The sequence below is a fragment of the Ranitomeya imitator genome, chromosome 1, assembly GCF_032444005.1.
Source record: "Ranitomeya imitator isolate aRanImi1 chromosome 1, aRanImi1.pri, whole genome shotgun sequence".
Classification (NCBI taxonomy): domain Eukaryota; kingdom Metazoa; phylum Chordata; class Amphibia; order Anura; family Dendrobatidae; genus Ranitomeya; species Ranitomeya imitator.
Window position 1 is genome coordinate 442,894,522 of NC_091282.1, and position 27,969 is coordinate 442,922,490.

The following is a 27,969-nucleotide window of genomic DNA, read 5'->3' on the forward strand; positions in this document are numbered from 1 at the left end:
AACCGACTCGATGAGGATGGTCTGAGTGCCCGACGTCTACAGATGAGGGTTGTGCTCACAGCCCAACACCGTGCAGGACGCTTGGCATTTGTCACAGAACACCAGGATTGGCAAATTCGCCACTGGCGCCCTATGCTCTTCACAGATGAAAGCAGGTTCACACTGAGCACATTTGACAGACGTGACAGAGTCTGGAGACGCTGTGGAGAGCTATCTGCTGCCTGCAACATCCTTCAGCAGGACCGGTTTGGCGTTTGGCAGTGGGTCAGTAATGGTGTGGGGTGGCATTTCTTTGGAGGGCAGCACAGCCCTCCATGTGCTTGTCACAGGTAGCCTTGCCATTAGGTACCGAGATGAGATCCTCAGACCCCTTGTGAGACCATATGCTGGTGCGGTTGGCCCTGGGTTCCTACTAATGCAGGACAATGCCAGACCTCATGTGGCTGAAGTGTGTCAGCAGTTCCTGCAAGATGAAGGGATTGAAGCTATGGACTGGCCCGCTTGTTCCCCAGACCTGAATCTGATTGAACACATCTGGGACATCATGTCTCGCTCCAACCACCAACGTCACATTGCACCACAGACTGTCCAGGAGTTGGCAGATGCTTTAGTCCAGGTCTGGGAGGAGATACCTCAGGAGACCATCCGCCGCCTCATCAGGAGCATGCCCAGGTGTTGTAGGGAGATCATACAGGCACGTGGCGGCCACACACAATACTGAACATCATTTCTTTGTCTTGAGGCATTTCCACTGAAGTTGGATCAGCCCGTAACTTCATTTTCCACTTTGATTTTGGGCATCATTCCAACTTCAGATACTAGGATTTCATCAGCTCACCCAGCCAGACGTATTAGAATTCAATTCTAAATAGACATGTGCAGAGCACCACCAAGCTCCTGCCAGCTGGCTCCCAGGTGAAAATGCAAATCACTCACTTGTCCAGCTCATGCAAATAGTGGAGGAGATGAAGATAGAATAAAAATCTTGTTCTTTATTAGTGCATCATAAAAACAAGCTGACACGTTTCAGGCAGTACTGCCCTTAGTCATAGTTGTATCTTCACAGTATAGACAATTGCCTTCAGGTGGCCCCAAAGATAAGTCTACGGGGATCAGATCAGGAGACCTTGGTGGCCATAAATTCTCAATAATTTGATGTGTCACATGACCCTCTTCCCATTGGAAAAAATAAAGTTGGATCCAAAATGGCCACCATGGTCACCACCCATCTTGAAAAGGTTTCCTCCTCCCATATATTGATGTGCCACAAACAGGAAGTTAATATCACCAACCACTGCCATTTTATTTAGGTGTATCCATATAAATGGCACAATATATATATATATATTATACTGTATACATATATATACTGTATATATATATATATACACAATGGGTATGGAAAGTATTCATACCCCTTTAAATTTTTCACTCCGTTTCATTGCGTTCTTTTTTTTCTTAATAATGTAATGTACACTCGGCACCCCATCTGGACTGAAAAAAGCAGAAATGTAGTAATTTTTGTAAATTTAATAAAAAAGAAAAACTGAAATATCACATGGTCATAAGTATTCAGACCTTTTGCTCAGTGGTGAGTAGAAGCAGCCTTTTGAGCTAGTACAGCTATGAGTCTTCTTGGGAATGATGAAATAAGTTTCTCACACCTGGATTTGGGGATCCTCTGCCATTCTTCCTTGCAGATCCTCTCCAGTTCCGTCAGGTTGGATGGTGGACGTTGGTGGACAGCCATATAAACACAGACATGTGAATGAGGCCTTATATAGAGCTCAGTTGCACCTTAGTTATAAACATAGGAGACTTGTGTGCAGCTCATTAAGTTATTAAAGGGTCAGAAAACAGATTACTGGTAACATTCGGTATTGCTTTGGTACTACCTTATGTACTGATTGCGCGTGGTGCTGTCTTAGACGCTGTACGTCTGGTGCTAGCCGTGTATGGACAGACCGCGGTTCACTCACGTTCTTTGATTAGTTGAATAATGAAAATGTCCTAATGACGTCATGAACACAGTGTCTTGAAATCTCCCAGTGTTCTTATCTAGTGAAATATCTACTTTTGCCATTTTGTTGTGATTTACATATAGGAGACATTATACAGTGACCTCCAATAGTGGTGGGAGGCAGCGATTCCTCCCGTCCCCCCAATACACGGGTGCTGAGGCTGATAGCTATCCCCCTGAGCATGCAGCAGGAAGGATAAGGAATTGGGCATGTTAATATTCACCATGCATGACCCGCTCTGACGTGTACACCCCATAACCATAGCTGCCCAGTTCTGATGGCTTTGGATAACTCTGATCTTATATGTATGGTTACCCTAACACATTGCTAATCATGTAGATTTTTTCCATGGTACGCACTACATAAAATAGTTTGTAGATTGGTAGGGGGTCTGGGTCCTGAGACTCCCACCAATCGCTCAAAAATCCGCCATGAATAACCCATCGGAGCAGAGAGCCCTATGGAGACGGACTGCCGCCCGCTCAGGCAGAAGCGCCCAGCTGCTTGTTTCAGACTGGCTGTTTGAGCGATTGGTGGGGTCTCAGGATCAGGACCCCATGATCTGCAGGACATGTTGCCGTTTTTTTATTCTGCAGTGCAGTTTTTAGTCATTTTTCAATGTTTTTGGCCACCGATGGTCTTTGCGAGTGTTTTTCGACATTTTTTGTTGTTATTTTTTTAATACCGTTTTCCGTTCGTTTTATTTTTTTTTTCTCCATTGCACAAAGAAGAAACCGCTAGTGAAAACACTGGCAAAATGGTCCAGAAATTAATATGAACCTTCCCATTTATTATTATCCCATAAAGCATAGAGAAATCACCAGAACGGTCAGGTCGTCGGAAAGACGCTCAAAATAGTGAACGTGTCGTTCTCCCAGAGACGCATAGCGCTGTTTCCAATGGCAACCAGCAGAACTGTGAGTGCAGCTCTGAGGTATAGAACAGGTTAGGCCCAGTGTATGGGCACATACAAGCCACCAGTGCTGTTCAGTGGCCATGTTTGAGGTGACCTTCCATGCTGGGGACTTGACAGGAGCACACATGTGACATGAAGGACACCAGGAGGCAGGCACCGCGGTCACTGCTCCCCTCCCCCTGACACATGTCACTCCCGGGCTGACAGCCGCCGCCGCCGCCGCCGCCATGTGCTCGCCGCCCCCGTCAGGTGATGCACACACTCCTCTCAGCCCCGGCCGGCAGCAGTGCGGGCTGCACGGTTTCCCGGATCATGCAATCCACGGCCGCGCCGGATCCCAGCGCCGTGCGGAGGAGCCGCTCCAGTGTGCTCGGGGGCGCCGCCTGCCGCTCCAGATCCTCATCTTCACGCCGCCTGCTGCACCGCCAGCTGCCGCCGCTCTGCTTATAAGGCAGCGTCTGTGGAGCCGCCGGGAAGCGCACGTCTCCTCCTCCGCCTGGGAACCCTGCACGGCCGCCCGGGGAACTGTCGCCTGCTTCGTGCCGGTAACGTGGAGCGGAGGAAAACGGGGCAGCAGCCTGCTCTCCGGGATTACAAAGAGAGGGTGGTGTTTCCCTGAGTGTCCTCCCCCTCCAGCTGGCTCTCTGGGGGGCCGCGACATGAGCTCGTCCTGGCCGAGGGTTGTGCTGCTGCTACTGCTGGCCACATGCTGGGTACATGGTGAGTGCTGCGGGCACGGCTCTGCGCTCAGGTGGGCGCTGGTCCGGGAGTGAGGGGTTAATGGGTCGGTGATGGAAGGGTTAAGGCTCCTGTGCCTGCTGGGTATTGTGCCATGTGTTCTCTGCTATATATAGTGCCCTGTCCTGGCTGGTAGTGTAGCCCACCCTCAGGGGTCTCTAGGGCTGGTCCCCTGCCATCTTTATGAATAAGCCCCCCGTAGAGGAGCAGGCCGCTGTGGTCTGTCTGGCCTAGGGGCATCACCAGTGGCACTACCCATCTGGGAATGTTGTGAGGTGCCATTATTCCTGTGGGTGACCCCAATAACCAAGGAGCTCCAGGGTTTATTGAAGGGCTTGGTGCTGAGAAGCCCCCCATAACCCTGGTTCTTGTTGGCTCTGTACAAAGTTCCAGCAGTGGGTTAACCCTCTGCCTCCCAGATGGTCCCCAGCCACCTCTTTCCGTTGTTTTTTATTCTGCCACTTTGTGGAGAGGCTGATGCAGACATACTGCCTGTTCCTCCATGAGCCCATCTGGCTATCTGTGGCATCTTACATGGTCACTAATACTCCTGGCATGCCATCTTGTGATAATGAGCTGCTATATGGAGCACCCCAAATCCCCCCCCAATTACTCTGCTGGGCCCAGCTTTAGCTGCCATTAAGCCACACTGGTGCAGGCCAACAAGCTTAAAGGGGCTGTCCATTCTCTAATCCAGTACTGGACACATACTGCCCATGCATTGTGTGGCAAACCCAATCACTTAACTGGGAACTGTAACCATTTCCAAGCTTTTTGGCTATCTTAAGCCATGTGCCTGACAGGTCCAAAGTAAATGAATGTACAGAATGGTGAGTGGCCTAAACGAGGAAGAAATGGTTGCACGATCCCTGACCTGTTGTATGTTCTGTAGTCTCATGCTAGTATGGTGATAACCTGCGGCCACCTCCGAGTAGGCATGTGATGTCATCGGGGACCGGGTTAAGGGTATTGGGCTGGTTTCACAAGCAGAGGAATGTAAGTGTCAAATCGGGGATAAGTCAGAGTATGGTAAGTACTTCAGTGTTGGGCACCCCCAAGCTGGTAGGGAGCAGCAAGCAAAGGGTGAACCTTGGCCATAAGCAAAGAATTACATGACCCTAGCCATCGGATTCCATACATCCTGAATGGTGGTCTGTAAGTAGCGTGCACACAACTTTGCGAGCCCCACGTTCATATGAAACAGACCAAGAATTTCTACAATCTGTGTAAATGGCTCCTCGGGCATTTTTTTTTTTTCTTTTTTCAAAGGTCACAAGGTGAAATGTAGCCTTACGTGCCAGTGGAAGCTCTCTTGTCGACCTGGTTCTTGTAATTTGTACAGTCTTGGATAGCTTATAGGAGTATGATAAAATGGGGGGCTGTTCACTTCCTTTGTCTGTCCAGTCATGACTTGTCGGAGCTCATTCAGTCTCCCAGAAATGATTGAGCCTCAGTTGAATGAGTCAAGTTGGGTGTATGAAGCGATGGAAGCTGTTGGCCTCTTCTGACAGTAGGATGATGGAAATGGCTGGCAAAGAGGGCAAATGGTGTCTAAAGCTTCATACTCGGTTTCCGTCTAGAACGAAACCTTAAACTGGTTGCCATGGACTTCAGTCTCCAGAAAGACCAACGTTATGAATACTGTCAAATGCAGAGTGAGCGTGGCAAACAATGGGCCTAGAGGTCATTCTGCAAATAGTAAAGTCAAAGACTATTTAGTCTAGGGTTTTTTTTTATTAGTGAGGTGTAGGCACTTCTGGTTGAACTGTCGCAGGTTGTCCCATTGTCATCAATCAGGATGGTGTCTGCAGACTTGGGGTGACGAGGGCTCTCACCTCCTGGGTGTCCCTACTCCTATTTCTACCTGTAAGGGCAGGGTAAAACCTTCTACTATAGACCTGGCTTAACCTGTCAGCTGGGGTGGCAGATCTCCAGGATTCCTGGTTGGGGAAGCTGCTGTGTAGTCAGGTGTTGTGCTACTTGGGCGCACTCGGCCTTGTTCTTGAGTGGGCATCCAATGTCTGCAATAGCTGCAGATGGCTTACTGCTTCACTTTAAAAGTGACACTGCCCCTCTTGTTGGTGGCATAATTATATAATACAGGTGATCAAATCCCAGTTTGGTAACTGTAAACGCATATTTTCTCAGACAACTGCTCTAAACATTACTTTAAATGTAGTGGTGAAGGTCAACATAAAGCACTTGCCGCTCTTCCCCTCTGCAACAAGGACACGGTGCCATCACTGTTCACGGTCTTAATGTCATTCACGTGGAAATCTAGAACTTCAGTGGTTTGCGTGGCCCAGTATAGTAAATGGCCGGTGACCTGTCCTGCAGAAGGGCTATACTCCATTCATACCCAGGGTAAACTAATGAATGAACTCCAGGTGCTGTAGAGATCAAATGCAGTAGTCACAGAGCACATTGAAGTAAATGGGGTACTAAAGGGTGTCACCCCCAAGGGGTTAATCACTTATACCACTAGTGGCTTAAACTACAGCAGAAATGTAGGCCAGCCTGTGGAGGAGCCTTCCTCAGATGTACACCCTTCATTAAAGGACCACTCTACTATACTTTCCACCACAGCATATCTCCCTGTAATGTGCTTCTTTCTGGAAGAACTCCTAAATTGTTGTTACTCATCTTTACTTTTCTAGTGATAAAAGGTTGACTACGGAAATTCACCAGAAAACAATCCCTACACTCGTTTCCCCCTTTTTGTACAGACTTTTTAGTTGGCTAAAGTACTAGCTTCAGTTGTTTGTAGGCAAAACTTTTTCTCAAGTAGCTGCTTGACTGTCACTTATTCTGCCATCCTCCAATTTCTGAGAACTTGGCTATAAACTCAGGACGTTGTGTAAAACCTGGGCCACTATACATCCCTTGTTACCAGCACAATGTCTACAATTGTTCCCTCCGCGTATACTTGTGGTAGGATTAACACCGGGGCTTTATTGGCAGTTATTTAACTCCGGTGCTTGATAAGATTAGACCCATTTGCTGAATCTTGGGTTGGAGGGGGGGGGGGGGGGGGGAGTATTCTCCATATTCTGTTGCTTATGTTGGGGAGAATTCCCATGCTGCAGAAGCTAGGTGTCTGACAGTTTGCTGGTCCTAAGTTATGATTGCATCGTTCGTCTGCAGTCTTGATAGAATCCCTGTTTTCTCTGCTGTAGATGTAGCAGTGGTCATGATGATGAGCTGTGTATAACCCACACCCCTGACATCTGTACAGTGAAGGCAAGCTGCTAGTCAGTCCTGGGGGTGGGGGTTACAGATTAAGTCTCATGTACTTGGCAGACCAGCTAATCGGGTAGTGGTGATCTTGTGCTGATAAAACGCTGATTGTAGTGAAACTGTCACATCCCTGGAATCAAGCAGTCTTGACCTATATTATGGTGATCTCTGATTAAATGGTAAAGCTGCTGACCTTCTCTTTAAAAGTCTAGTTGCCTAGGTTACATCCACCAATGCAGTGGCCGAACATGTAGTGCTTACAGGCACTGTCACTAAGGCTGAGCATATCTGTGCAGAGTTGCTGACATCCAGTGCTCCTGCACTGCTCTGATGCTGCCTCATTAGCTGGATATTGGGCATCATTGCATCTCTGGCCTGAACGCACCATCCAGCAGGCTGAATGACAGCAAGCATGCACTTTGCAGTAGGAGATAAGCCTTTAGTGTATAGAACTATAGTCACTATTCTTCAGTGCACATTTCTCAAGTCCCAAACTATAGAAATGATCCCAGGAGTATAGTAGTCATGATCTCCTAGTCATGTGACTGCTCTGAAAGACAGCGATAACTGGGAGAGATTGCCTCCTGTCGGTGTATTACTGAGCTGCCGTGAGTTCGCCAGAGTTCATCGGCACCAGTGATCACCCTTACGGCACCACTGCTGCATGGGAAAGTTCTCACGCAGCAGTGCCATAAGTAAGAGTACCTGAGCTGGTGAACTCTCACAGTAGCTCTGTGATACACTGTGGGAGCTATTACCTCCCGTCACTATCGCCGGGTAGAGCAGTCACGTCTCCTAGCGTGACCGTTCTACAGGTGAGATTGCTGTGGGACGTTCGGGATTGTGTGGACTAGGCAGACAGGCAAATATGTTTTAACTTGCATTATTTCTAGGTGACAAGGGTGTTAAGGTGAGTATAATGGGTTTTTATTTGAATATGTATGTCAAGTTCTGGTAGATGAGTCTACATCTCCCGTCAGCGGCACTTGCTGTCAATGTTACCAATGACAGCAGACGTAGCCTGATGGGAGCAGTAGTCTCATCCACCCACACCTGCAGGTTAGTCACCGCTGTGGGGTCATGCTGACATCTGCCAGTATGCTCCTGCAGCGCAGTGACTGATGGCGCACGCTGTCACACAGATGACAGCGTGGGACACTATAAGAAGCCAGTAAAACAAAAAAGCTCAGCAAATCTACAAACATTTCTATCTCCACCTGTGGATTTGACTGACTCAATTGAAGTTAATGGGTGCATAAATGCAAAAAATTAACATGCTACAGAAAATGTACTGCAAATACGCGTGGAAATTTACTGATAATGTGCACGCTTCAGGATTGTCACTAAATAAGCTTGCATAAGGATTCCATAGTATTTTTGGCCCATTTCCGCACAGAAAAAATGCAGTAAAAACACAATCTTAAACACAAATTATTGATGTGGAAATCTGGGGATTAGTTGTTTAGGCTAGATCTGCAGCTGTGCAAACTGTAAATCCATGGCCGAAATCCAAGTACAAGCCTCTGATTCCGCTGCAAACGTTTCTTTCCCACACTATCTACCATGTAAAGGTACCTTGGTATCTATCATGCAGTCTTTGGGTCAGAAGGATTATCTGGGAGCTTTTTCCATCTCCACCTTAAAATTGCCATATGGTGACATCTGACAGTTATGTAACAGCCAATCCGCTATATGTAAGCGGACCAGTTGTCAGGCTGAACCACTGTGCATGTAATGATTAATGTAAACTCTCCCTGTAGAATGTTATGGAGAGTTTGTGCTCCCTGAATTTTCACCAGCTTGATTAGACCATGAACAAGTGTACTCTGGTGGCTGATTCTTGAGCACTTCTGATGACTGGTAGAACTGACAGGAACTCATGCTTATAAGGTTGGAATGGCTAGAACAGGCGGCATGTTCACTGGATATGCCTTACTTCTGATCTGGGGTCTCCAAGCCACCTGAAGATCCAACAGAACATTATTGGAGGGGGGCTACCAATGTGTTCATCTTCTGAAGGAGATGCTGCCTCTTAGCGGTGTGCCTGCATCTTCATGTTGGGAACATCCCTGAAGCACACTTTAGGGTATGTGCACACGCTGCAGATCCGCAGCGGTTTTCCATGAGTTTACAGTACCATGTTAACCTATGGGAAATGAAATCTACAGTGCACATGCTGCAGAAAAAAATGCACAAACGCAGCGGTTTATTTTCCGCAGCATGTCAATTCTTTGTGCGGATTCCGCTGCGGTTTTACACCTGCTCCAATAGAAAATTGCAGGTGTTAAGCCGCAGTAGAAACCGCAGTAAATCCACAGGAAAAACCGCAGCAGTTTTGCACTGCGGTTTTTTCCAAATCCGCTGCAGAAAAATCCAGTCCTCCAGAAAACATGTGCACATACCCTTATAATGGGTGTACTAAAAGGAAACTATTTCTCAAGTCACTTCGTAGTTTCCTTATGTCAAACCAATTGTCCATATAAAAGTACTAGATGTGCTCCAGGGGTCGGTCGGATGTTGTATGATGCAGTCACTAGTCTGGCTGCCTGTAGACAGAACGATCATTCTCATGTGACTCCTAATACTTCTCTCCCAGAATGTAAAGCATCTGCTCTCCTGACTAAAGCTCGGGAACTAGCTGGTAATCTGCGCCATTGTTCCAGTACTTCAGAGAGCTGGCATTGTGCACTTACTATACATTTACTTTAATTTTCCTCTCTGCACAGCTTGGTTCCTTGATTTGCTGTTCAGTTAACTTCAAAATATCCTGATGTACTCTCCGGCCTTCTTAAAGGGATCTGTCAGGTTTGGTGCACACTACAGGGAACTCAGATTCTGTCTTGCATGAAAGTGCATCAGTGTTTTGAATATGGTACTTGTTCACCACCTGTTCTGCAGGTAATGTCTAACATTGCATGGCTGTAGGTGCATTAATACTGTTATCTTGTAACTTCTTGGTGGTGGAGTTTGGAAGGTTATACTTTTTTTTTTTTTTTTTTTTTTTTTTTTTTTTAACATTCTGTCTTTTACTATTGATTCTGCATAAGGAGAATCAATAGTAAAAAGTTGGTCACACTTGTCAAGCACTATACTTGTGACCAACTTCAAATTGCTTGGAAAACACTAGCATTCTGCAAGCTAAAATCACTTGCCAAACGCTAGTGTTTAGCGGGAAAACATATGCCAACTCTGCATGCTCTATACCCGCAGCAGGGAGTTGCATTTCTGCAACATGGGCACATAGCCTGCGTGTCCATGGCTGTGTTCTGGTTCTAGTCTAAGCATTCTAAATGAATGGTGGAATGTTTAATTCACTGTATGGGCTTAAGCTATACAGTATTTACACAGGCAACTTATGGGGAGCTAACGGTTCCTTATGCTGGTGTTGGTACTCGTGACTGTGCACCTACTTCTTTGGATCTGCCTGTAGAAAATGCTGCATGAGGCTTTGTATTGGGGGAGGTGGAAATGCTGGAAAACCTGATCAATGCTTCCACACTATAATGAATCTTGTCTAATCTGGCATACTCGCCTGCAGATCAGCACAGGTGGCTACAGCAGGGCTACGGTCTGAACTGGTAGAAATCGTATAGTGCACTGTAAGGGGAGTACCTTTGGTTAAAAAAAAAAAAAAAACTTGCCATCTGTGGACAACCCTCTGAAAGCTTCACTCCTGTCCATAGGTTTAGTGTATTGTACAGTATAGATCTTTAATTGTTCCTGTAGATGCTGCCAATGGCTTATTCTAACTTGTTCCTTAATACAGACCTCTCATTTAAAGTCAAACCTGAGTTGCCATCACTTAAGATCTTGCCCACCAGTAAGAAGTGTCCTCCATTCTTTTACCTGTAATTGAAGAACAAAAAGATCTTTAGTTCCTGAGACAACATACCCCATTTTAAAATTCCTACTTTATTCTGTAAAATCAAGATCACATGAATAAAAAAATCTGCTGGGGCTTGCTGAAATGGATCTAGACCCAGTCATGATGGGTCTAATTTCTCAAATGCCAAGCACTGGAATCATCATAACACTGTACAGGCTCTATGCCTGCATCTTTGCTCTGTGAAGGCCTTATTAAAAAAAAATCTCATGAACCCTCCTAGAAGGTTATTGCAGAAGTTTCTGTATGGAGATTTATATAGCGTGTAATTTGTATATCTTTAGGGGCCAAGAAACTCTGTGAGGAGTCTCAGTTTCAGTGTGGAAATGGACGCTGTATTACTTCAGTGTGGAAGTGTGATGGGGACGAAGACTGTTCAGATGGGAGTGATGAAAGTTCATGCGGTAAGGCTTGATTAAAAAATAAAATTATATATATATATATATATATATATATATATATATATATTTTTTTTTTCCTTTGCTGATGTCTTAAAGGGAACCTGTCACCCCCAAAATGGAAGGTCAGCTAAGCCCCTGATGTATCCTGAAAGATGAGAAAAAGAGGTTAGATTATACTCACCCAGGGGCGTTCCCGCTGGTCCTGTCTGGGACCTTCCATCTTCATAGGATGATGTCCTCTTCTTGTCTTCACGCTGTGGCTCCAGCGCAGGCATACTTCGTCCTGTTGAGGGCAAAGTACTGCAGTGCACAGGTGCTGCCCTCAACAGGACAAAGTACGCCTGCGGCATGAAGACAAGAGGACGTCATCGTAAGATGGGAAGCCCTGGGCCGTAATGCCCACCGCAGCAGGACCGCCCCTGGGTGAGTATAATCTAACCTCTCATCTTTCAGGATACATCAGGGGCTTATCTACAGCATTCCAGAATGCTGTAGATAAGCCCCTGATGGCGGTGGGCTTAGCTCAACTTCCATTTTGGGGGTGACCGGTTCCCTTTAAAGAAGCCAAAACCTTTGACCATTTGCTTCCATTGGTGGTTGTCATGCCACCCATACCCCCTGCACATTTTCTTGCCTAATTTCTTTGGCAGACTTTCTGTTAAAGCATTAAGGAAATGGAGTGCTGTAAAGATGAATATAAAACCTTGTGTACATATTTCTTTTTATCCTTCACAGTAAAGAAAACTTGTGCAGAGGCAGACTTTGTATGTGCCAATGGTCAGTGTGTTCCAGAGCGGTGGCAATGCGATGGAGACCCAGATTGCGAGGATGGCTCTGACGAAACAGCGGAGCGGTGTCGTAAGTGATGGCTTCTGCACACAAACCATTCACACATTGCTGTATAACATCTCAAGGTGATGCTGGTCAAGATTTGACAAAATTGTAAATGGTGGAAATGTTCGGTCTAGGTGCTTAGAGTAGTCTAAACTTTGTTCTGACTCGGTAACATTGCATGTTGCACATTCTTATGCTTTCTGGCACTGACAAGACAATAGCAGTTGGCTTCAGCACCCCACATTAGGTGTCAGTGGCCTTTATGCCTTTGGTATGATTCTGATAGTCAACATACTAACTTCTTGGATTATCATTTATTTATATATTCCAAAATTGTTACAAGCTATATATATATATATATATATCTATGGTTCCATACATTAGTACTTTTTTTTTTTTTTTTTTTTTCCTATGGTCTTGTAGATATGAGAACATGCAGAGAGACGGAGATCAGTTGTGGGGCCCGCTCCATGCAATGTATCCCCATATCGTGGCTCTGTGATGGTGAACCCGATTGTGACACTGCAGAGGATGAAGAGAACTGTCGTAAGTGCACAATTCCCATAGCTGCTATCCAAGAACTCGCAGGGGCAATAAAGCAACCTTTCCTCTGAGCTCTTGCCAAGCCTTTACACTACTGTGCTGCATGCACATAACACTTTATTGTTGGTGTAGTAGTGTGGGTTTTTTCTTCCAAGCTGGATACAAATGAGCATGTTAACTGAATATCACTTATTCAGTGGTCTTCAGTGCCAGTGGGTCACAGCATGGCACTGGAGTGGAAAGTGACTGTGACATGGTTCTGAAATACTCCGACTCCTCAGCTGACTTGGTGATAATATGAAGTGTGTGGCTATGCCCCTGGGATTGCATCCAGCTGGGGATAAAATTAGGACACTTGTACCATGTCTTGTATTTAAGGGATCGGCTCACTAAAATTTTCTGTCTTGTGGTATTAAATGTCTGAGCTTTTTAAGTGGCTTATCCCCAGAAATATTGCCTCACTATGTAATATCAAGGTGTGTGGGTTTTTATTTTGCAGCATAAACTGCGCTGCATAGTTAAAACCTGCCAAATGCCAATTTCTTGGGGTGAATGTGGATTTTCCAGTTTTCAATAATATCAAAATAATCCAGAAGTAAAAACTCATATAATTATCTCATGACTCTGACATTTGTTTTTTGATACAATATTAAAGTCTTAAACTGAAATGCCAAACACACAATTGGTACAGAGTCTATGTAAAATCCTCATTGTGGGCACTTGCTATAGCCTTGGCATTGTGGCTTGCATTCTGACTTCTTGCCACTCACCTCAGTTTATATATCGGCTGGCTAGTGAACAGAACACGACACCCTCATGATGCCCACTTTCACTTGTTCTGCTGATCTTGCTTGTGACATGGAGGGGGACTTGACTAAATTCATCTTGTAAGCATTTGGTGGTTACAGGGTGTCGGGGTCACTGACATCTGCATAACTCTCTAATATAGAAGTGTCAGCTCTTCACTTTCCTTTTCTTCCCTCCCCCACCAGGGAATGTGACCTGTAGTCCGGCTGAGTTCACTTGCTCCAATGGTCGCTGTATTTCCAGTAGCTTTTACTGCAATGGTCACAAAGACTGCAGCGATGGTAGTGACGAAGTGAACTGCATCCCTGCCACATGTGGGTCTCATGAATTCCAGTGCAAGAACTACACCTGCATACCCCTCAGCTGGGTGTGCGACGACGATGCTGACTGTGCCGACCACTCCGATGAATCTCTGGAACAATGTGGCCGCCAACCCGTGTCGCCTCAGAGGTGCTCTCCTAGTGAGATTCCATGTGGTTCTGGGGAGTGTATTCACAAGAAATGGCGCTGTGATGGCGATGCCGACTGCAAAGACAAAAGTGACGAAATGAACTGCCGTAAGTTTCGCTTCTCCACTTCCCACCATCTCCTTTAAAGAGGTCAGGAGTTGGTGTAGAAATATGAAACTCAGGGATGAGACTTGTTATGCTTAAACTAGTTTTACCAGTCCATGTAATGTCCTAGCTGGTAAAGACCCTCTTGGGTAAACATGTTGCCTACGTAGCCATGTGACCTACAGGGAAGCAATGTGCAGTCACTGAATTCCCTTGCCTAACAAGATGGCAGCATAACGGGTACAAACCTTTAGACTAGCAAAACCTGACCACTCTTGCGAATAAGTCCTTATGATCTCCACTCTTGGCCGTCACACAGCTGAGGTGTGGTGGAGCATAAAATTCACTGTCTTAAGGGCAATGGTTTTGGATGGGTAGGAAACCATTCTCCTTTGACAGCCAGACTTGGGAGATGGTAGAGAATGTCTTGGCACCTGAGACATGTAAAGCCCAAGCATGCCAAGACTTAACAAGCAGGTTTATTAGTTTTAGAACTCTAAATTGGGCTGTCATGAAATAAACCTATAGTTGCATATCAATATGAGTAACATAACTTATATTGTTACTCATGTCAGTGTAGAGGGATTATCCTTATTTGCACATGGAAACACAAAGCAATGGAATGAAACTGAAAGGGAGAAGATGCAGATTAGGTTTTAGGAAATTTGACGGTGATCAATGAGTGGAATGGGCTACCAAGAGGTGAGTTCTCCTTCATTGGAAGTCTTCAGAGGCTGGACAGACATCTGTCTTAGATTGTTTAGTGAATTCTGCATGGAGCAGGGGGTTGGACATGATGATCCTGGAGGTCCCTCCCAACTCTTAACATTCTATGATGTAATAAAATATATCTTTTTTGTTTTTTAGCATCTCGTACCTGCCAGCCAGATCAATTCAAATGTGAGGATGGGAACTGCATTCATGGTACCAGGCAATGCGATGGTGTGAGAGACTGCCTTGATGGCACTGATGAAATGCGCTGCAAAAATGGTGGGTACATTAAAAAAATGGTTTTATTAGCAGTGCTGTCCAGAAATCAATGTCTCTTATGACTCTTCCAATTTCCCTTGTACTGTCTTGTCTCTAGTCAATCAGTGTTCAGGATCTGGAAAATTCAAGTGCAAATCTGGGGAATGCATTGATATACATAAGGTGTGCAACCAGAAAAAAGACTGCAAAGACTGGAGTGATGAACCAGCAAAGGAGTGTAGTAAGCAGCTTTTTTTATTTTTTTTTCCTTTGGAAATGCTTGAAACAAATATTTTTTTAGTTGAACAAGTCTGTTTTGCTGTAGCTGCATGACTGCAAAAAATGGCCGTTTATACCCTCCCAAAAGTAAGCTTGCTTGTGCACCATGCTAATTTCTAGTTAAACTCCCAGTCTCAAAACCAATAACATGCTGCATCCCACATCTTATACCTGGTAGAGAAACAATTCATGGCAATTGCTAACAGGTACCTTGCCTGATCTGGGCTCAATTTACCAGAGCCCTGGCATAGTATGTTTGTAACAAACATGCAACTTCTCCATTGACTAAGGTGCTAAACTACTGTATTTTCCGGCGTATAAGATGACTTTTTAACCCCTAAAAATCGTCCCAAAAGTCAGGGATCGTCTTATACGCCGGGTACAGCTGCAGGGAGCGATCCTGGATGGTTCCCAGGGTCTGAAGGAGAGGAGACTCTCCTTCAGGCCCTGGGATCCATATTCATGTAATAAATAAATATGAATATACTTACCCCTCCGACAGACCCTGGCTCTCAGCGCTGCAAGCCTGAAGGAGTCTCCTCTTCTCCAGACCCTGGGAGCCACACGCCGTATAAGATGACTGGGTGTATAAGATGACCCCCGTCTTATACGGCGGGCATATCCCAAATTCCATATTTTATATGGAAAAGTTGGGGGTCGTCTTATACATCAGAAAATACGGTAATGAGGATCCGTTTAGTAAACGTTTAAAAGTTATCTCCACCATACTTGCATTCTACCAACTCTAAGCCAGGTAATGGGTTTAGATTCTATCTTTTGTATAGAAAAGCATGTTCTACATTGCTCTTCTATAATCTGAAACTGTCTCTGGAATAAGTGGCTTCCTGTCTGGTAGGATCCAGCAAGGCCTGACAATGCCCTAGGTAAATGAAGTCCTTGACACTTGGACTTGCCTAGAAATCTCCTGCTGAATTGCTGCATGTTGCACACTTCAGAGCCGTGTTCCGTGGATAGTTCCCATGCTTAAACATTCCCACCCCACACTTTAAAAAATAAAAAATAATTTTATTTATAGCATTACTCTAACTCAAAGTATGATGGACTCTCCCCAGCAGTCAATTCCACAGGATTGTGTTCATATACCAGTAATCTTGGTCAATAAGGAAAGTTACCCTAAAATGTTCAAATAATTGAAACAGTTATGTGCACACGTTTGAGTTTATCGCAAAAAATCCTGAACACATGCTTATGCATCCTATCTCTTAGAATCCATTACGCAACTTTTGTGCACATAATGTCTTTTTTTTTTTTCACACAAAACGCATCGCAGTAAAGCAGCATGTTCATTAATTTTGCAGATTTTTCACGTTTTTCCAGCTATTTAATGCATTGGGGAAAAAACACTAAAAGCATGCGGATTTCTGGCAGAAATGTCCGGTTTGTCATGAAATTTCTGTAAGAAATCCTGAACGTGTGCACATACCCTCAATCTTCTCATCCCTTCAGATTTGGGACTTCCTCTTCTAGCAGTGCAGCCTTCATGATCAGAATAAATAACTAAAATGGCTAGGTGTAGCTATAAAGATTGCCCCCTCAAGAGAAGAATGTTCTGCCTGCAGTCAGCTGTCTCATAAAAATTGTCCTCTGTGGTTCAGTGCAGTGTAGAACGCTGCCCAATTTATTTGGCTGCAATGCGATTTTTATCCTAATGTGACACCACTACAATGTAACAGGCCAGCACTCTGCCCTAGACCCAAGGAGAGTAAGGTAGGGGTCTTCTTTGTTTGGGACAACACCCTTTGACTTCCAGAGCCTAAACTTTCAATTTCTCAATTCTAATGTCTCCTAGACTTCAACGAGTGTCGGGTGAATAATGGGGGCTGCTCTCATTTGTGCCATGACTTGGTGGTTGGCTATGAATGTGACTGTCTAGCTGGCTTTGAACTGATTGACCGAAAAACATGTGGAGGTAAGTGTCACAAAATGCCCCTTTCAAAGGTCCTGTCTTGTACAGACCTTCTAACCCTCTGCATTTAACAGCTGACTAATAACTTATCAGTCATGGTGTGCTCAGAGAAAAATCTGTCAGTATTCCATGAATTGACAAAACAAAGTTTTTAAAACTCTGAACTTGTTATTTTTAAGATATTGATGAGTGTCAAAATCCTGGAATCTGCAGTCAAATATGTGTTAACCTGAAAGGAGGATACAAATGTGAATGCAGCAAAGGCTACCAAATGGATCTGACCACCGGTGTTTGTAAGGCAGTAGGTAAGTCTGTAGGATGATGAATTGTACTCGCTAGTGATGGAGCATACTGTACATGCCTTGGGCTCTGCAATGTAAAATTTGTCTTGTATATCCAGAATGGTTTTTAATGAAGCACACTACTCCCCTTGTAGGAAGAGAACCTTGCCTGATATTCACAAATCGCAGGGATATCAGAAAGATCGGACTTGAAAGGAAGGAATATATCCAACTAGTAGAGCAGCTGCGGAACACGGTGGCACTTGATGCAGATATCTCGGGGCATAGTCTTTTCTGGGCCGACACCATTCAGAAGTCAATATTTCGGTATGTCAGGTTGTTGTGATGGGACGTTTTAACTTATCTAGATAAAATCTTTTGGTGACTGTTTCAAAATGTTAAAGTAAAATGGATTAAAGAATTGCAGCACCCTCCAGTGATAGTGAAAAAATTCCATTTTAGTAAAATGTTAAACTTCTAAGGCTGTGTGCACACGCTGCAGATTTTGCTGCGTGTCTGCAGCAGTTTCCCATGAATTTACATTACAATGTAAACCTATGGGAAACAAAACACTGTGCACATGCTGCAGAAAAACGCGTGGAAACGCAGTTTACATTCCGCAGCATGTCACTTCTTTCTGCGGATTCCACAGCGGTTTTACAGCTGCTCCAATAGAAAACTGCAGTGAAATCCGCAGAAAAAATACGATAAATACGCAGCGTTTTTGCCCTGCAGATTTATCAAATCCGCTGCAGAAAAATCCACTGAGGACCATTCTACGTGTGCACATAGCTTAAATGTTGGCAAATCACGATTTTCCTCTAGGGAGGTAATCTCTATAGCATTGCAATTTACTTCCCTTACTACACGACAATGTTAAAGGGCTGTCCGATCTCAAGATATCGACTGCATTCTAGTAAGGTCTGTAACAGCTAATCTGGCTTCTTTAATGACTGTTTTGATCGTCCTCTGGAGCTAGCTTACAATGCCTAAATTCAATAAGTGACACCTAAAGCAGATCTGATAGAAGGGTTCACAAGACAGTCAAATGGATCTCAAACCTGGTAAGCCTGGTGTAGCTGCTCTGTAATGTCAGAATAGCATAAATACTGGAATTCTCCCATCTATTTTAAAACAAAAACCGACACTAAGGACGTAGCCAGAAGTAAAGGAATCCCCTTCTATAGGACATGCCCATTGCACTCCAACGAGGATCAACAGGGGCAAAACTCCCCTACACTATAAACCTACAAATTCAAGAGAGCATATTGCCCCATAACAAATAAATATAATACACTAAACAATGAAATAAAAAATCAATAAACTTTATTATACAAAAAAATTATTCAGAAAAATACATATGAGGATAAGGTGTATGACAAAAACAGAACATACACACTGAAATATGCACATACAAAAATACAGGCGCGACAGTAGCACCGTATAGAGTAACTGATGCAAAGTGCAAATCTAGGGCTGAGTATACACACACGTGCACATACACTAGACCGTATCAGGCAGCAGGGAAACTACAAACTAGTAGCCCTATAATAGGGAGAGGCCCTGTCAATACAGACGCCCGCCCATAGTGCAAAAACGAAATATATATGTATGTGCTGGATGGAGGTGCCAGACAGCAGGGTTAATACAACATAAATCCCTATAGTGGGAATGAAAACCCTAACCATACCAGCACCCGTCCATATTGCAACCTGCCCAGATAAAAGTACCACAGTAGGGATAAACCCCTACACCGTATCTAGTGCTTACCCATATGTGCAGACTCCCAGTGTGAGATGTCCTACCGATAGCCCCGACGCGCGTTTCGCGTATTTGGTGCTTCCTCGGGGGGCTGTCTCCCATCTAGCCTGAGTAACTGCTCCTTGGAGTCCAATCTTCATGCAGCTGCTAAGATCTCACTACTTGGTGCAAGATAGTGTTGTCAGGAAGGGTGGACCAGGAATGAATACACTTGGCCTCATGAGCTCAAATCCTAAATCGCTCACTGTTTAACTTTAAGGTATCATTAACGATATTGTTGCTTTTTGTGACGTAGCAACGATATAGTTAACGAAATCGTTATGCATGACAGCGACCAACGATCAGGCCCCTGCTGGGAGATCGTTGGTTGCTGGGGAAAGTCCAGGACTTTATTGTCGCTGGATCAATGTTTGTGATGCCGATTCAGCAATGTCTTCACTGGTAATCATGGTAAACATCGGGTTACTAAGCGCAGGGCCGTGCTTAGTAACCCGATGTTTATCCTGGTTACCATTGTAAAAGTAAAAAAAAACACTACATACTTACATTCCTGTCACGTTCCTCAGCATCAGCTTCCCTGCGTCCCCCAGTGTCAGTGCCGGCCATAAAGCACACTGGTGACGTCACCGCTCTGCTTTCCGGCCAGCGCTTACACAGAGCATGGAAGCTGACGCTGGGGGACGCGACAGGAATGTAAGGATGTAGTGTGTTTTTTTTTTTTTTTTTTTTTTCTTTTACAATGGTAACCAGGGTAAACATCGGGTTACTAAGCATGGCCCTGCGCTTAGTAACCCAATGGTTACCCGGGGACTTCGGGATCGTTGGTCACTGGAAAGCTGTCTGTGTGACAGCTCTCCAGCGACCAAACAGCAGCGATCAGCATCGTTGTCTAGATCACTGCAGCGTCGCTTAATGTGACGGTACCTTTATTCGTTTGTTTTTGGTTTACCATTACATTCAAGATCTATTAACATAGATGATTGGACTACAATACTGTTAATCTAACGTCACCTAAATTGCATAATTGGAGATGGGTTTCTGTCCTGTCATATGTAAATATTTGCCTGTCTGGGCATGGGTCCTAATGCAATAGTTCAGGCTCTCAACTGAAGAAATCCAACTTATTTCTTTATCTTGTAATCTTGTAGAGCATCTGTGGATAGCCGTGATAGTATAGGAAGACATGTAAAGGTCATAGATGGACTCTATAGTCCTGCTGCCATTGCTGTTGATTGGATCTACAAGAACATTTATTGGACCGATACTGGATTAAAGACAATATCCGTGTCAAACTTTGATGGGTCAAAGCGGAAAGTCTTGTTTAACACTGGTTTAAAAGATCCATCTTCAATTGCTATTGACCCCATTTCTGGGTGAGTACAACATTTACCTGCAAGATACAGGGCTAGTGTTGCCCTTATGGGGGTGCCTGATCAGAATTATATATATTTTTATTCCCTGTATGGCACTTAATTTGAAACTCCTATTGCATGCTGGGATACTTAAGCGAAGCATCAGAGCAGGGGGCTGAGGTTGCAGTTACTGCCCCAGCCTCCTCACTGACACTAAATCGGTCACACAGCTCCTGAAAATCACACATCACTGACTCTTCATTAAAGGCAGGGGCTGTGGAAACTACCTCAGCCCCCTGCTGACTCAATGTAAGGTTCTCAAATTATCACCCAGGAAATAAAGATGCATTTGTGGTTCATATAGCTGGGGAACAGTAGGGAATGTAATGCAAGTATATTAGAAAAGGACTTGAATTGCAGCACTAAAGGGCTAGGGATGTAGGAGGAAGTTTAGCTTGACTTCAGACCACACCTTAATAAAAGTCATTGGTGCAGAAAGGCTTCCTGGACTGACTTGTGGACAGTTCCACTGTCTTGCATAAAACAGTCTGACTTTAGACATTTAATATCACAAGATGTCCTGCTGGGGTATCCTCCTTATACTTTATTTTTTTTTTTTTCTTCCCTGGAGCTGTGGTATGATCAGACCATGTTCCTATACAGTCAGACACAGCAGGGGCACATTTCTAAGATTCTCAGCATAGGAACACTTTATTTAAACATCCAATTGTGGAAATTCTTATTCCAAGATCTATGTATTTATAATTAAGTCTTGTTAGTAGGGGGAAACATAATGGTGTGGTGCAGTACCATGCTCTGTATACGTCACTCAAGCATCACAAAGACCTCCCTATATAAATGTGTAAACAGATCTTTAACTATGACAGTGTACTGCTCTAAATATCATGAGGACTAAAGCCTCTAACCTTGTCAGTGACTTGGTGGTGGTCTTGGTGACCAGTAGTGACTGTGCTGTAACTCTGATCTTTCCTTTAGGTTTATATATTGGTCAGATTGGGGCGAGCCTGCAAAGATTGAAAAAGCTGGAATGAACGGAATAGACAGACAGCAACTTGTGACATCTGACATCCAGCGACCAAGTGGCATTGTACTAGGTAAATGTTGCTAAACTGTTAATGGGGTTCAACATTAATACAGAAAAATTAATTTTATTTTTTTTTTTAGATTTGGTGAAGAGTCGTCTGTACTGGCTTGATTTGAAGTTGCACCAACTCTGTAGCGTGGACCTTAGTGGACAGGATCGCCGGATAATCCTGAAGTCTCATGAATTCTTAGCTCATCCACTTGCACTTACAATATTTGAGGTGAAGCAAAGGGTAATTCTACAAAAACCTCTTTAGCAGCTTTCAGCTGTCTACATAAACTTTATTCTGTTTCTAGGATAGGGTCTATTGGATTGATGGGGAGAATGAAGCAATTTATGGTGCCAACAAGTTTACTGGCCAAGAATTGGAAACATTGGTTAACAACTTGAACGATGCCCAAGACATCATTGTCTATCATGACCTCATCCAGCCTCCAGGTAGTATACTCATGTAGTGGTAAGAAAATGCACACATTCCCCTTCTAGTATTCTAATCTAAAATCGCTTGTTAATAGGAAAAAACTGGTGTAACGAGGGACCTCACAATGGTGGATGTGATTATCTGTGCTTGCCAGCTCCCCAGATAAATGACCGCTCTCCAAAATATACCTGTGTGTGCCCTGCTGGCTTACAACTGTATGACGACAGAAGGTGTAAAAAAGGTATGTGCATATATTAAACACTTTGCCTTCTGACAACTTCTTTCTTTTTGAGCGGTGACATCTGCTTGTCTTCATAAAGGGGCTTTCCTCGATCTAAAATGTAAACTTTGGTTAGCAGTAGACCTTAACACTCTTCAGGTTTTCCAAAGCCATTTTTTGCTGCATATGTAATTTAATCTTAAGATTAATTCAAATGGAAGCCTTTTTAACTCTTTATCTGCCACTAGCTCCTTCACCTCCTCTCTATACGGAATCTCATCAATTGCAGCCACAAACTCCAATCTTGGTGATGGGGACATCTCTTCACTGAATACAGATTTTTTTAGCTCAGAATTAACCATTTTGATAATGACCATTTTTAACCAAGAAAATTCTTGACATTGGTGGTTAGAACTGACTTACAGTCTTTACATTTTAAATGGAGGATAAGGCCCCTTTATGAAGAGAAGCCGATTTCATCAACTGCAAAAAACCTTGTTGACCATGTACTCTTATGGACGTGTTCAAATGTGGCAGATTTGTTGCAGAATGTTTTGCACCCAGTTTTAGTACAATGCCAGTAATTGGAGCAAAATACAAAACCAGGTCATGACTTGTATGGTTAACTTAACGGAACTATGAATAGAATAAATATCTGGATACCCAATAAGCAAGACACTTGTATCACAAGAGATCTGCAAGGTTGTTAATCTAATTTACAAGGTTGCTTATTGTCCCCCTTCCTATTGATTTGGGAAATTAAATGAGTTGCTCTCTAAGAAATTTGAGTCTTATTTCTTGAAAAATCACTTAAGGTTTTTGTGTAGAAGTAGTAAATCATTGTTCACATTAGTACATGTATTTGCTTGTCCTGAAGTCTCATGTCTTATAGTCTAGTCACTGATCATGTCACTAGTCTAATGTGTAGCCACAATCTACTACCAGGGATGTCCACGATGCTGTAATTGTGCTAGCCTACATGATGTGGTGTGTTAAGCCTTTCATTTAAAGAATACATCTGTCTGTCTTAAGGTAGGAAAGAAGATTCTATTACCATTCCTACAGGATTACATCCTGAGAAAGCACTTCCAGGGGGTAAGTGCTTAATATGAAATAAGTGCAGTCTGGGTAAAAAGGCTTCATAAGCTGTGATGTGTAACCTGGACTTAAACCAATCTTGGCTATAGGGTACTGTTCTGATTACTGTACTTTCCCATCCACGACCCCCCACCCCCTTTTTTTTTTTTTTTTTTTTTTTTTTTTTTTTTTATATTAAGGATCATTCAGATAACAATATCTTCAGCCTGTGTGCTCCAAGGATGGGCACTGATCCAATAACCAGTGATTGTGTAACTTTCACATATACTAATGGTGGCTAATTTATGGACCGCAGTAGAGCATGTTAATAATGGGTACCTGATAGGCTCCTTTCTTTGCATATGAGCATGTCAATCACGTCTACAGAATTTGAAGTGACTTGCCTGAGGTTAACAGACTTTAGACCCAGCCTTAATGAGCATATATGAAGCTGAGTGAGTCTATTGAGATGACCTTCAATGTAGGCAGATGATTCGCTGCACCAAAACACATCAACTAAGAACCTCCTGTTCAGTTGTATAAATTTTTGCCTAGCGGCGGTGCAGTTCATGCTCCTTTTTGGTGCAGATAACTCACTGGACATGCGACTAAACCTCACTTGGCATTTAAAACCTACAGGTCTTTAATTTCCTCTCAAAGTGCAACTTTTTTTAATGGAAGTGCATATTTTTTCTTTTTAATTTAGCTTTAAGACAATAGCCCATGTTTACTTAAACTTGTTAAAGGCATAGCTTTGCACAAGTCAGCCGTTTTTGTAAAGGCATTTGTTTTCACATGTTACCAGGGTTTGTACCTTGTGGATGTTGTCAAAGTACCAGTACCAATGTTCAGCTCACCGCCCAGTCTGTGGTGAAGCCTAACTTTTTAAGATTGAGTCCTAAGTTTATCAATCTTGGATTGCCTTTGTTTTCCTGCCTTATAAATTTTTATTTTTCTTGTTCCCTCTAGAATTCAAGAGTAACACATCTGTCTATGAGGGAAGTACCACTAAGGATGCATCCGCTGCTTGGGCAATTCTTCCCATCTGTAAGTGTGGAAATGTAAAGTAAATGGCTAAACCTTGGGGTTATGTCCTTGATGCTGGAGATGGGTTTTCTTCTCAGCACTTTCAAGCAAGGGCTTGGGGTGTGGAGTTTTTTTTGTGTATTATGTGGTAATTCTTGTATATCTTTTACTCTAGTGTTACTAGTTATGGTAGCAACCGGTGCCTACCTTATGTGGCGTAACTGGCAAAGGAAGAACATGAAAAGCATGAATTTTGATAATCCAGTGTACTTAAAAACCACAGAAGAGGACCTCACAATCGATATTGGAAGGCACGGGGGCAATGTAGGGCACACTTATCCAGCAGTAAGTTATTTACACTTTTTCAGGCTTCTAGGCTATAAATTTCTGTTTCAAAGGAGACCTTGGCAAGCCATACATCAGAATAGGGTTCCTGGAGTCCCTAAATGGCTTTGTACAGGAGACAACCCATTTCAATCTCATAATCTATACAACATTCAGTTAAGTTCAGCCAAGTGAGCTCAAACCACTGCAGATAAAACAAAGTCTGAGCACGCAGCTTAAAATTACCTGGCTGAACACCCTAAATGGGTCATGTCAATCTCGTTCATTGCTTAGAATCTAGTGGTCCCAGGGTTTCTAATGTCTCTCGGAAAGCCACCTAGACTTTGGGTGCATGCGCCCATTCTTGCTTTCAGTGTCTTCATAAAGTATATCAATAGCTCCCCCCATGAGGTGAATATGCTAAAAATACAACAAAGTATGGTGAATCTTCTGCCCATGTACAGTAATTACCCTTAACTTCAAGGTTCTTTTAAACTAGAACTAAATGTGACTTGGCTCTATACTGTACCATGAAAGCACCTTGCATCCTTCAAACTTACACTAATGATATTGGGGCTGCAACATGTAATTAAAGTAACATTGTGAAAGGTTTTCATAAATGCACATGAAAGCAAAATTTAAAATCTTGCAGAAATGATTTCCTCCTCATCTGATCATTCATTCAAAATTCACAGGTAAAACCTGTCTTCAGGGAGTACAGAGTTCTGTAGAACTCCCATCTCCTAGCTCTTCCCAACTGTCATCACTAAACGGGTTTTATTCATGACTTGTGGAAAGGATCAGTCCAGAAGGAGAAGCAGATTTGTTAAAATTATATTATAAAGTTGCCTATTTTAATGTGTATTAGTGACTCAAAGCATAGGCACTAAAGTGGTGGCTTTCTCTAAAGGTGCAAGATGTACTGCATTGTATACGACCAAAATGAACAAGACTGACTCTAGAATTGTAATATCGATCCGGTAAAACAAATGTTAAAACTCAAATTTTTTTTTTTTCTTTTCTGCAGATATCAGTTGTAAATACCGAGGACGACATGTCATGAGCCCGGCTATACATGGTTGGCATTCACCATCCTCCTTCAGTCTACACTGCTTCAACAGGATATTTTGGTTCCAGATGGTAGCCAGTCCAGAAGCTGAACGCATCCTGCCCTCGATCATGGGAGTGACTATTTTGTATGTTTGACGCCGCTGTTATGAATGGAACCTGCAATGGAAACCTTATGTATATATTTCTTAATAAGCTTGTTCAGCTTTTGAAAAGGTTACCATTTCACCCATAGCCCCTCATACCTTATTTATTTTTCCGTATTAGCATTTCTTCACTCTACCTAGGCCAAGTTCTGTATAAAGCACTTTCCATACAAGCCATATCCCAGCAATGAAATCTTGTGCTATATATAGTGAATTCACCTGTACATACTTGTATAGGCAGATGTACATATCTCTGAAGACACAATCACTATTCTGAAGCACTTTGAAGTCTTTTTGATTGTAAATATCTTTCTGTACACTGGATTTTTTTTCTTCTTTCGACTGGATGGGGCAATGGCAATAGACTAAAACAAAACGGGTTATTCATATAAAATTGCCAAATAACTTCTTAACCTTTAAAATTTTGTATGCGTGAATGCAGCTGTAAATGTGTATTGACTGTGACCTTTTTTGTAGAGGTATACAGATGGTGAATTTCCTATCCAAACCACTGGAGATTCTTTTTGAGAATAAAGAAAAATGATTTACTATATATTGTATCATATCTGTGAATGGCATAGAAACACCGCTGTTGGCAAGCACATAACTAAATGGGTGCCACACGGCAAGATATTCTGTCTAGTAATCAAGTGTCTTTATTACTGAAGTCTCGGATTCCTTGCAGACTTTGTCCCTTCATGCAAAATGAAGGCAAGTGGAAAGGATTTCTTCTTGGCAGGAAAGTGTAACAAACTGATCTGAGCCACTTGGCTAAATTACCATTGTCAAAATTTAAGAGCCTGCCAAGTAAGGGTATGTGTCCACTTTCAGGATGGCCGGCGGTATCGTCGGAGCGGCTCTGCCGCTCTGCGCTAAGCCCTGCCCCCTTCTGGGACACGATGCCGGATGTGTTCACAGCACACATCCAGCATCATCGCATAGGGCCCTGTGCTATATCTTGCGGCGACGCAGCGTCGCCGCAAGATATACGGACATGCTGCGATCTGAAAAGATGCGCAGCATGTCCGGAGTCGCAGGGCCGCCGCGTGCGTGTTACCACGCATAGTGGAGACGGGATTTCATTAAATCCCCTCCACTATGCTGTAACATCTGGACGCTGCGGCTCTATGCAGCGTCAGACACGCAGCGTTTCCTGCACGTGGAAACATACCCTAAGAAGGCAAATCTTGGCCATATCTTATTCACAATAGAAGATATCAGAAGGTGAAAGTTCAGCACTGAATTTGGAAAACTTAATTGGCAGCATCAAGTCTCTGAAGTTTGGGATAGTTGATAAAAGGCTGGAAAAGTAGCTGCAGGATAAGCTTTTAACCAGTGTTAAGTCGCAGGACTATAAAAAAAAAAAAAATAAAAAAATAAAAAATGCAATCTTGGATGCAAATACAGTATATATCACAAGTGAGTACACCCCTCACATTTCTGGAAATATTTTTTCATTCCATGACTATATATTGTTTCAAAAAATGGTTTTCTTTCCCCATGACAGCACCACAGAGGGATCTGCCCTCAGGGACGGGAAACCTATTGGTGAAAAAGGCAGTACCTCTCTCCCACATCAGTTAGGTTTCCTGTCCCTGACAGGGAACCTGCAGCATACCTGATCGTCATGGACACCTCAATGGGATCTAAACTTGGTACACTCTGCATTGACCAGAGCACCCTTCGAGCCTTTGTCACAAGCCTCTATAAAATTAGTGTCCCTCAAAACCTCTCTTCTAGTAAGGACTAACGTCAGCTCGCAGAATTAGTGATATACAGTCTTTATCAGCATACCCGCCTCTAACCCACATACTAGATGACATAGTGGTCCTTTAGACCGACCCATTCTATCTTCCTAAAGTGGCATCACATTTCCATATTTCACAAGAAATCTTTGCCCTCTGTCCCAACCCCAGAAATAGAAAGGAAGAACTCCTACACACTAGATGTTAAAAGGTGCTTAACCCAATACCTGTCAACCATGAGGAATTGTAGAAGGGATAGGTCTGTTTGTATGCTTTCAGTGTCCAAAGAAAGGACCTAAAGCATCGAAAGCCACGCTGGCGAGATGGATAAGAG

The 27,969-nt window shown here is 43.5% G+C and overlaps 1 protein-coding gene across 2 annotated transcripts; it reads left to right on the plus strand.

The window, feature by feature from the left end:
- Positions 1 to 3,130: 3,130 nt before the first annotated feature.
- VLDLR (very low density lipoprotein receptor) lies at positions 3,131 to 26,443 on the plus strand. Of its 2 annotated transcripts, XM_069764069.1 has the most exons (19): positions 3,131 to 3,657; positions 11,080 to 11,199; positions 11,932 to 12,054; positions 12,454 to 12,576; positions 13,566 to 13,937; positions 14,802 to 14,924; positions 15,022 to 15,144; positions 16,993 to 17,112; positions 17,289 to 17,414; positions 17,546 to 17,717; positions 20,300 to 20,524; positions 21,500 to 21,618; positions 21,689 to 21,828; positions 21,905 to 22,046; positions 22,124 to 22,270; positions 23,282 to 23,344; positions 24,296 to 24,373; positions 24,528 to 24,697; positions 25,704 to 26,443. In XM_069764069.1, exons 1-19 carry the CDS (start codon positions 3,165 to 3,167, stop codon positions 25,737 to 25,739), a joined length of 3,015 nt encoding a protein of 1,004 aa, XP_069620170.1. In that variant the 5' UTR covers positions 3,131 to 3,164; the 3' UTR covers positions 25,740 to 26,443. The 2 variants fall into 2 exon arrangements, with proteins under 2 accessions (XP_069620170.1, XP_069620179.1); XM_069764078.1 differs by lacking the exon at positions 23,282 to 23,344.
- The last annotated feature ends 1,526 nt before the right edge of the window (positions 26,444 to 27,969 follow it).